Raw genomic sequence first — 10,452 nt, 5'->3', positions numbered from 1 at the left:
ATGACTACATTATTCTAATCTGAGCTCTAACGTTATGGTTATCGGCAACGTTTTTATTAGCTAGACTTACTTAAATTTCTCTATTATACGATTATGGCCCGCAAAACAGAGCCATCGTAATGAAATTCAAATAATTTTTCTAAGCTGGTTATATTGCCTCATTTTAATGATGTATTACTTAAATGGTTAACTAGGTGGCGCTAATGGTATCTCTTTTTACCCTCTCTGTACTGAGCAGTCACGAAATGCAAAGACGTATACATATCTAATTATTTTTTATTATTCGCTTGTATTATAATTTCTTACAGTATATATATTTTCTTCTACTCATCACGCACAAACTCTATAAATTAACGAGGCGCAGGATGCATAGCAGGAGCGGAGCATCTAGCCTTCGGCGTTTAATAAATATTTCTCGTTTCATTTTTATCCATTCGTAGTGTGCACATAGGAATAGATATAATAGAGGATAATATGACGACTGCTTCGTAACTTTGTACCGCTAGTGCACACAGAAGGAAACACTGATAATTGTACTGTTCGTAATTATGAAACTGAATTAGATTATCAGAGATAATAAAACTTAAATTACAGGAAAAAGACGCCGTGCATTTTTCAAGTAGATATAGAAAAAGTGTGCCTTACGAGGTGCTCCTCTTGTTGTTGTTCTATGTTTTTCTATTATTGATTCTGTTTGTGTTTTGACGGATAATCCGCTTAACGCGGTGGCGCTAGCTGCCGGAGAAGGCACCTCGATACTATTGCCAAGTGAGTGACAATACTTTTTCATATACGCGTTATAAAATCATATACATAAAGATATCTAATATATATATATATACTTTGTATGTAAAGGAAAAAGATAAAAATACAATATAGTCCTTTACCTCGTCCTCTGTACCTTTTGTATATTTTATGCATATGCCTGTATTTGTATATATAAATTATAGAGGGCTAAAGTTTTACGTTGATTTGCCCTAAATTTAGGTATACTGGTGAATAAGAAATAACTGTCACTTGAATCTGTGACTTTGAGGCTATGAGCTGGCTTGGGGGCACCCTGATTTATTCATCTGCTGTCGCATGATGCCTTCGCCAGCGATTTTTAGACAGATGGTAAAATAATTGAGTAGTACGGTTATATAGATAACTTATGGGCCAAAATTCGTCACAGAAGTACACGAAACTAATTATCTGGTGACAATTCATTGAATAAATATGTTTTATCTACCACTGAAGTTCAAAAAGTGATGGTCATAAAGAAAGAACCAAGACCGCCATTGTGCGAAACTTCGTCTACTTGGTTTACAGACTCTGTTGCGTTCGATTCGGAATTATTTCCCTCTCCAAATTGATTTTGCCATTATTACTTACTTTTAAGCGTTACTGAACTTAATACAAGTAAGAAAAGTAGAAGAGCTACCCCTCCCCCCCCCGTTTTGTCCTTAGCTCATGAGTAGGGTATTTGTTTTAACGGAGTTCCCGCGGCGGTGTTTGAATGTAAATGATTCGATTGTAGCGACACCATCCTAACGCAATTTACATAAAAAAACTGACATAGCACAACCGTGTCTTGAGACGCATCGCACGAAATTAGAGACGGTAAAGTAGCTCGTGTTGAGATGCAGATCCACACGAGTCGCCGGTGCAGTTCGCTAGATTTGCGTAATTAAACGACCCGTTTGTCGTTTCGATGTCTGGACAGGTAACTGAGCCATCGACTTTTGCTAGACACGGTGGTTTTTCCTTTCCTGGAACATGGTTTTTATGGTGGCCAATTTACTTAGAAGTGTAAAACAACTATAATAATAATAATAATAATATTGAACTAATAATAATATTGAATAATAATATTGTAATATTGAACTTTCCAAACAAGTATTACTTTATTAAATATCAAAAAAAAATAATTTTTGTTTTCTGTTAATACAACGAGATCATTTCTGCAGTTTCCACGACTAATACATTGTTTGTGTATTAGAATGAATGCCATTAAAATGCCTTTATTAAAATATTGTTGGATAGTATCTAAAGTAAGGCAAATACTTCTAATAGCCCGCTTTTCCTACTCGACTTTTACATTGCTTCATTCTAAGTGTTCTGAGCTTACCTTCGCCATCGCCATTGGTCGTAACAACATTAACTTCAGGCGCTGTAAAGTTAATAGGCACTTCTGTCGTTGTTGAAGGAGCCGCTGAGGAGAGTCAAACAATCAATAATTATTATTAGTCTTTTATATTGACTTTACCTAGAATGGTACATTATGCGTCAACGAATGAAGAACGCTTTTATATTAAGCAGCATTTGGACTACTACCAATAACCGTCAAGTTTCAAGTCCATTCAAGTTCAGCTTTGGTATAGGACAATACAAGTTGGTAATCAAGGGATATTGAACAACGAAAGGCGGCGAAGTTTTTTAGCTCAATTTAGGACCTACGTGTGTCGCAGAGTTTTCCACTCCATCCGGGCAGACAGTTGCATTCCCATGGTTTATCAGTGCAGCCCCCATGGACGCATCCTGGATAGGGGACGCATTGTGAACAACGCGATCCGGTCCAACCAACGCGGCATCGGCACTCGTCAGGCTTCTCGCAAAAACCGTGCTCCGGGTCACAATCTACCGAACAGGTCGCTGGTATTTGAATTTCAGAAAAAGCATTGAACATAGCTTAAAATGGGTCGTTCCTCTAAGAATACATGCAACGCACATATAGGAACTATATATAGAGGGATATTTGACGCACTCTCATGTTTTCACTAACACAGACATTAAGGAATGCTGAAACCAACCATACAGTAAAATATAAAGTACAAATGTACCACCGATCTTTTTATTAAACTAGTCAGCTAGAGTGAATCGTCGAAAACGTTGCCTCTACCTGAGGGGGCTGTTATTTCTTTCCCATTCAGCTGTCCTCTGTTTATTTACTTTGTTTACTTCTATACACGATCCCAAAATGCCCTCTCTGCTTCTTCATTGTACAGTGAACAGAATGTTATGTTAAATTTAGGGTCCGACAATTGAGGCGCCGGAAAAAAATAACCATGAGTGTCGCACCCCGCGCGGACGCGCTAAAGTTTATGAGGACCCATTTAAGGCATTTTTGAAGGTAAACAATCTGAACTGGCAGAGAAAATTAATTACAGTCCTATAAACACTGACATCATAGATCTAAGGGATTTACTCAAGAAGTAGGAGCTTGGGCTCTTCAATGGCAACTTTCTGCACAGAATTGTCGTCCCCGATAACGAAGAATAGTGGCTGTACGTTAATTACACTGTAATAATGTGTAGTTCCAGCAGGGGCCTCTAAGCCCAGGATCAAGCTAGATTTACATCTCGAAAAAACGATTTTAGCTTGGTGAGGGTGGAATAATCTTATGAGAACAAAACGGCAACAAGGCTACATATGAGGCCCAATCGCATTGATGGAAGGAAGCTATCCGACAGAAAAGATCCGATATACGAGTACAACCCGCCAGGCCGTACATGACAAAGGTTATGAAAGTGACCTTGCCAAACTTCAGGTAGGAGATTCTTTGGCACCATATTCTTCACACAGTTCGTTCCGATCTTTTAGTTAAAAGTTGTGGCCGTAGCTGAACAAGAAGGCACACATAAGCAGGCTGATTGTCTTTGCAGATTGGAACTGTCGCGGAAAGAGACAGCAAGGTTAACTTGTGATAAGAAGTTTAGAAAAACGCCGCTTTTTTTGTTAGCTGAAAACTGAAAATTGCTCTTTATCCGACCCAATACCTGTTACTTCTATAACTCGTAATCTCGTCTACTACCGAATTGCAAATTTCAACATGTTATGTACAAAGGCCACTACACGTGATTAAATACGTACACTTACGAATGTGACAGAACAGGCCTGTCCATCCAGGTTTACAAATGCAGTCGAGAGGCTTTGTGCACGATCCATTGATGCAACCTGGAAGGGGCTTGCACTCCTCACAGTTTGGACCTTTCCACCCAAATCGGCAACTATCCGAGGTAGCAATGTATAAGTTAAAAAATAATGAGTGAAATTAAAGCTACCGCTTTCCATTGATTCACTGCTTCTACGCAGATTCTTGTGGCTTTGGGAACAAACGTAATATATGCACACTTCTCATCAAATTCTTTCGCTGAACTACTCAAAATCAACAGTTTTAAATATGACTCAACATTAATTTATTATAACTGAATATAGTGACGATTAACTTACGAGCAGGTGTCGGGCTTGTCGCAGAATCCACGGGTGGGATGGCATTCTGTTTTACAGATGGCTATTGAACGAGAAAGAATCACTTATTTTCTACTGATGAACCTAAGCATGATTAGGACAAAGCTAAAAGCACTGACGTTTTCACTTCGTGTACGTACGTTCAAGGCCAACCTATCAAACCTAACGTATGTTTTTCATCAATGTTTGTAATTTAAACTTTTGTAGGATAAGATACACAGAAGCTGCCAAATATATGGGCACTGGGTCAGCAGCAGTAATCTGAATCTTAACCTACCAGATAAAATTTTCTCGTTTTAGGTCTGCATATTCAACCTAGCTTTAACAATGTTTTCAATTTTTATTGATCCGAGTTGTTTATACGAGTACGTATAGATGTACGTAGAGATAGTACAAAACGATCGAACACTCGAAAAGAATCGATACGGAAACTAACGGCAATGATTGCAAAACGTTACTGTGTGAACCATCTTTGAATGATGCGTCTAATGCAATGTATGCTATACACTACGATGTCCATATATGACAAGCATCAGCCGTGATTAAAACGGACCTTGGTCCTCAAGCGGTGTTTCGATAAAAAGCCTTTACCGTTTCACTATTAACCGAAAGCCCAGCACTTACGTCGCTGACAAAACAGTCCCGTCCATCCAGACTCGCAGTTACATTCGAAAGCAGTATTGCACGATCCGTGCGCACAGCCAGGTAATCGCGAACACTGCGTACAATCGGCACCCTGCCAGCCGAGTCGACAGCGACACTCGCCAGGTTTATTGCAGAAACCGTGCTCGACGCTGCATCCATGACGGCAGACGGCACGCTCGCAATCCTTACCGCTCCAGCCCTCTAAACAGATCTTGGCTCCTCCCTCAGTGCAGTTGAATCTATCAAGCAATACGTTATTGATTTTTTTCATCTATTTTACCTTTTAACGTTAAGCATCTAACCTTCTAAAACGCGAATCCGGTATCAACAATGCGATACAAAATAAGATGACGGTTAGAGGAACGAAGTTTGAGCTTTCAAGTCGAATTGAATAATTATCATTTTATTTTACTATATAAAGGTTAGTATAATGGTTTATTGTAGTTCGTGATGTCCAACTAGATGGTAAGGACATTTTTTTATGGTAGCACATCTGGCGTACCTGGCATTAACGTCGTTAGGTTCTGGACAAGTATCTGTACATGTCGATCCCGTAAAGCCTTCTGCGCATTTTACCCGAAACTCCACAGAAAGGCGGGCTCCTTGCCGAGATTCTTCGCGCCATGTATCAAAGCCACCATTTGAAAAAGAAGGCGTTATCGTCACTGCTGCAGCACCGGCTCCAGACAATGTCCCGGTTGGGTTAACTGCTGTCGTAGCAACCATAAGGCTCCTCCGGAGAACAAATCTACAAATAGGAAAAACATATATTATATGAGTATCTCGCTTTATTTAGAACCCATATATACTACACTATGTATTATATCTATCTGTCTCTCAATCTACTTTACTTTTTGTGGACTACATGTCTTCAGCTACCGGCTTGTCTAATCCAAATCGACCCCTTAAAGGAGACCCACTGGGCTGATTTTTTTACCAGTTGCTAGAATATTTTCAGGCGAAGAGTTCTGCGTTACACGTAGTACCCTTCCTAGACCGATCGTTCTTTTTTATGCCATATAGAGCGGTTTTTTGAAACCGACTTGTCGGCGATGTCGAGGCCTACTAATCTACCATGCTACCGAGTGCGTAACGCTGCGTCTTGCAGTGGCACCACTGTCTTATATTAGAACGTATCTGGGTGAATGGATAAACACCGTCTTCGCCTTGTGCTGTATGTCCTGTTTGGCGCTTATGCTAGACAGTGAAACAATCAACAACGTGCGCTGACCATTCGACTGCCCAATCATATTAACGATGCTGGATAAAAATTATGGAGTTCTCGAAAAGAACCCCTATAAACTATGTAGGCAACGCAAATGATCATGAGAGGTCGCACACTTCACGGTAGAATGAATACGTGGATGACCCGAGTAATCGCTGTTGACTGCGTCGCGACTGCCGCAGCAGTTGCAGCCAAGATAATCCGCAGCCCGAACCAGACAATCATTTTTTTATTACAAACAGGAACACCACAAATCCCTGCCTAGCACCAGATAGCGGACAACCTCCATAGTCGCTGTGGTGTTCCTCTGAACCTTCGTTTCCTCACTGCTATCTCTGTTAACGTCAGGATGAGCGCCTAAAAAATCAGGGCTTTACGAATAAGGCGGTAAAATGGCACATTTCTGCTGCACGCAAGGGAAAATAACTTAGAGTACACCTGTCTTCTGAAGTGGACTATTTGTATGAAACTGACATATTTATTGCATCTGTCCTTCAAACGTAGCACAAAACAGTAGATCTACTTCGTACAACGTTACAAATGAATGTCTCATAATTAAACGGGAAACCGTTGGGGCCATTGATCGCACCCTTCGTGACGTATGCAGTAACAATGAACCCCTCTAAAGTACCTTAACGTTGTGCTCCAGTGGCTTTCGCCAGCTACGTCTAAGACTCAAACGAAGTACCGACGCCGACATGGGAGACGCGTCTATCTACCGATAGCACATATAAAAGTACTCGAAGAAGCGAAAATTGACCGCCAACATGCGGCTAGATACGGGCGACGCTTATTAGTTCGAGCACTTATTAGATTTCGGTAAGAACGTGTATCCTATAACCGGCAATAACGCTATTGCACTCTTTCACAAAGTTGTATTCCGGCAGGATTCAATTGTAGAATGTATCCAATTCTGGTTTTTCCGACTATTATCCATATTGACACGTTCTCCGAAAAAGACACATTAAAAGAATCGTCCAAGGTATGAATACTACTTGGATCGAAAGATTACGTACGGTATACCACACGATCGATCAAGTAAAAGGTAATGCAAACGGGGCAAATCCTCGAGTCCGTCGGGTCTGTACTTTCTGTCTAGGTGCGCGGGTTCGTCTTACTTAAACGACCTTTAGAGGGTGTGGATTGAGCTGATTTTTGTGGATAGCTGGAGCTGTATCTTGAAAAAGGCTATGCATGAAATGGAGTCTACCGGGAGTAGTCTTCTGCATCCCATAAAGAGTAATGTTAATTTAAATGAACTTATCAGCTTTAGCATATAGCTTGGTAACCGTTGAGATTTTCTAGAGGTTTATATTGGAAAATTATAGTTTTTCAAGTTCTACAAAATGGGTGCAGCATTAACGTTAAAGAGGGGTTTAGGTGTAAATCAATGATTGCTGAAGTCATTCCTAATTCTACTTCTTTCCGAAGTGCGGTTTCTTTTCTAACTGGAAGGGAAGTAACGCTAATTTAGTCCAATTATGAAATAGTTAGTATGATTTGACCCATATCGGCATATATAATTGTTATTTTTCGAGCGGATAGGCATTTTTTGGCAAATACAATTAAAATGGGAAAACAGGATAAAAGCAACAGCCTAGCAAGATTATATCACTTACCCGATTTGAGCACAGGAATAACTGTAGAAGGAAACGGGAGTGATTTAGGTAAGATCTCAGACTGAAGACGCGTGCACCGGTGAAGGTTAATTCTACACGTACAAATTATGTTGTTCTATATTATTTTTTAAATCGACTTTAATTATAGCTTCGCACAGTAGGATATATGGGGCGTATTAACAAGTTAATTGCAATAAGTAAAGACGATATTGGGACGTTGTGATAGGTAAACGGAATCATTTCAGCAAAGTTTCTCTGAAAAAGGTAATGCAGTGACTGCACCGAACCGTGGCAGATCACTGACCTCAAGTAAAAAAGGAATTAGATCAAAAAAACACGATTACTCTAAGGAGGAAAATGAAACGGCATAATAGAATTAATATCACTGAGTTTCAAAAGAATTGCACTCATATATACAAGTGTAAGTTTGGAATACGACAGTGATAGTTTATGTCAGAAATTGGGGGCAAAACGAGCCGACGAGGTCACTGTAGCGTCCAATGGAAGCACGGAATACGCAAAGCAGAGATATTGTGACGGGGTAGGCATCTCTGATAGACCGACTGAACTCGAAAAATAAAATGGGTTAATAAAATTGGCGTGGGGTCATTACAACGGGGTAGTTACGACGAAACCAGTTTTTACTAAGTGTACGCCAAGTGTCACGCAAGTCGCATTGGTGGAATATCCGGCTATCGGGTCCCTTTTTGGAATGGCTATTTTTGGGTTCCTTGTGGGATTAGTTTGGCGTAAAAATGGCGAAAAACCAAATGTGGCATTTGTTATTTACAAATGGCAATGCAATGGAAATCTGCTCCGAGCGAGCTTTAAGCGGGCTTTTCGAGAAAACTTCTAACAGATATCAATCGGAAAGTTGAAATGAGTTTCTGTAAGACACATTTTTTCAAAAGTAATCTCTGAAAGATGTGTTGAGAAAAATACACAATTTTTTCTATGTAAAGTACCACTTTTTCGACCGTTTTACTCTTCACCGAATCCCGATCAGGTGACTAAAAATTCTATAGGGCTTGATAGGAGTCGATTGGTTGTATTACTTCACTCATGTAACGATAGCAAAAAGTTCTTAGGATTATTTCTGTGAATTTCGGAAAGTTACGTTACGTCGAACAGAAATTGAATACCTTTATTTAAATGAGCTAAACAATAATAGGAAGTTACGCGGGTGAGATAACTGCAATGGGATGACTGTACCATAGTTTAAGCTAGGTTGAATGTAATATTAATGAATGAAGTTAGTTGAACCTATCAACGTGAAATACGCGCAAGACATTGTTCCATTTGGGTTTTTTTCGTCCAACTTGAACTGACTTCATATAGTCGATGAATTCATCTGCTTTTGGGTGGGTCGTTAGGGTTCAACCCTGAAAAGTGGATGTACGATAGAACCAATTCCATATTTGTTTTCCGGCGGAGTTTATTTAACTTCTGTCGTAAATTTTGTCGAACTGATCGTTTTTTTGCTGCGTTTCTTAAACAGTTAAGAATTTTTGAAATACGTTGGAAATGTTTTTTCAGCTCGACGTGTGTAATATTGAATTTTATTTTCCTTTTTAATTTTTTTTTTACTCATCTCGTACCAAACATGGTTATTTTTGTGGAAATAGGTCGTAGTTGCTGAGATATGGATCGGGAAAAAATATGCAAATACTTTGTTTGCGGGTGGCAGTTCCTCCTCAACAGGGCGCCATGTTAACTGGATTAAATTGGCGAAATTTAAGAAATCTAAATCAACTCGACATATATGATTAACGTTATTTGGATTGGATAATTTTTCCCCATTGAATGTAATGTAAATTTTAGGAAAGCCGACGAGTTATTTTGCTCGACAATTGTTAAGAATTTGTGGAAAAAGATCTTCGGATTTTTTTGTGTTCGAAACCTTTACGAAATGGGAAAAATGTCTCCTCTTTATGTTATCACCGCTTGATGTCAGGCTTGCGAAAGCGTAACAGGCCAGATGAACGAGGGTACTGCAACGGGGTAGCTGTTTGTAAACCGTAAAATTATTTCATCCAACGGCATAATAGACACGATGGCGAAATTATGGCTATGTTTGGTTTATACAGATATATATATATATATATATATATATGAGGACAGATGTGTGCAGTCAATTCTCTTATACTTTCGTGTTAAACTTTGTGATGATCGTTTGAATTGAAAAGCGATATGGGCATGAATATGTGTTGTGTAGGCGGAGCTGTATCCTCATTAGTATTAGAGTTATTTTTGAGAACAGCACACAGCACACACACACACACACACACACACTCACACACACACACACACACATACACACAGATGTTTTTAGAGTGATTTTTTTTAATTGATTAAAGATGCAAGTAAACGCTTACAAACCTGGCCAAAAGCGCTCCACCCTGCTGGTCAGCTACTGTTCGAGAGATTGATACGGATGAGTCTGTACGCCGTTTTCCTGTTAATAAGTATTAAAGGTATCCAGTTGACATGTCCACTTTTAAGCAAAACAGAGTTATTACATCATATACGCTCGATTGGCAGTTTATTTTGGGTTGGGTATTTGGGGTCTTTATTTTGGGAATCGAATGTTTCGCTATAACAGTGAATCTCTGTAGCGGGCAGAAGGCAAAGCGCTTAGTAGCTCTCTGCCGAACCAATTGTTCTAAACGTGAAATTAGTACTATAATGATTCTTTTAATTAATTTCTAATAATTAACGTTTTCAAGTTAAAAA

At 39.4% G+C, this 10,452-nt stretch overlaps 1 protein-coding gene across 4 annotated transcripts in view; it reads right to left on the bottom strand.

Annotated features, from left to right (window-relative positions):
• Window positions 1-10,452, bottom strand: part of LOC111263480 (uncharacterized) — a 45,661-nt gene that overhangs the window by 5,030 nt on the left and 30,179 nt on the right. For 2 of the 4 annotated variants that reach the window (XM_022838588.2, XM_022838591.2), the window contains exons 4-11: window positions 10,099-10,174; window positions 5,378-5,623; window positions 4,855-5,114; window positions 4,213-4,273; window positions 3,853-3,989; window positions 2,440-2,634; window positions 2,111-2,194; window positions 257-1,751 (exon numbers count right to left, since the gene is read on the bottom strand). In XM_022838588.2, coding sequence (XP_022694323.1) covers window positions 1,594-1,751; window positions 2,111-2,194; window positions 2,440-2,634; window positions 3,853-3,989; window positions 4,213-4,273; window positions 4,855-5,114; window positions 5,378-5,623; window positions 10,099-10,174 — 1,217 coding nt within the window. In that variant the 3' untranslated portion in view covers window positions 257-1,593. Of the gene's footprint in view, window positions 1-256; window positions 1,752-2,110; window positions 2,195-2,439; window positions 2,635-3,852; window positions 3,990-4,212; window positions 4,274-4,854; window positions 5,115-5,377; window positions 5,624-10,098; window positions 10,175-10,452 lie in introns of those variants that run through there. The other 2 variants (XM_022838589.2, XM_022838590.2) reach the window with 2 other exon arrangements.

Source organism: Varroa jacobsoni, unplaced genomic scaffold (assembly GCF_002532875.2).
Source record: "Varroa jacobsoni isolate VJ856 unplaced genomic scaffold, vjacob_1.0 scaffold_770, whole genome shotgun sequence".
NCBI lineage: Eukaryota > Metazoa > Arthropoda > Arachnida > Mesostigmata > Varroidae > Varroa > Varroa jacobsoni.
The sequence above is the reverse complement of the archived record's forward strand: the minus strand, read 5'-3'. Positions and strand labels throughout refer to the sequence as shown.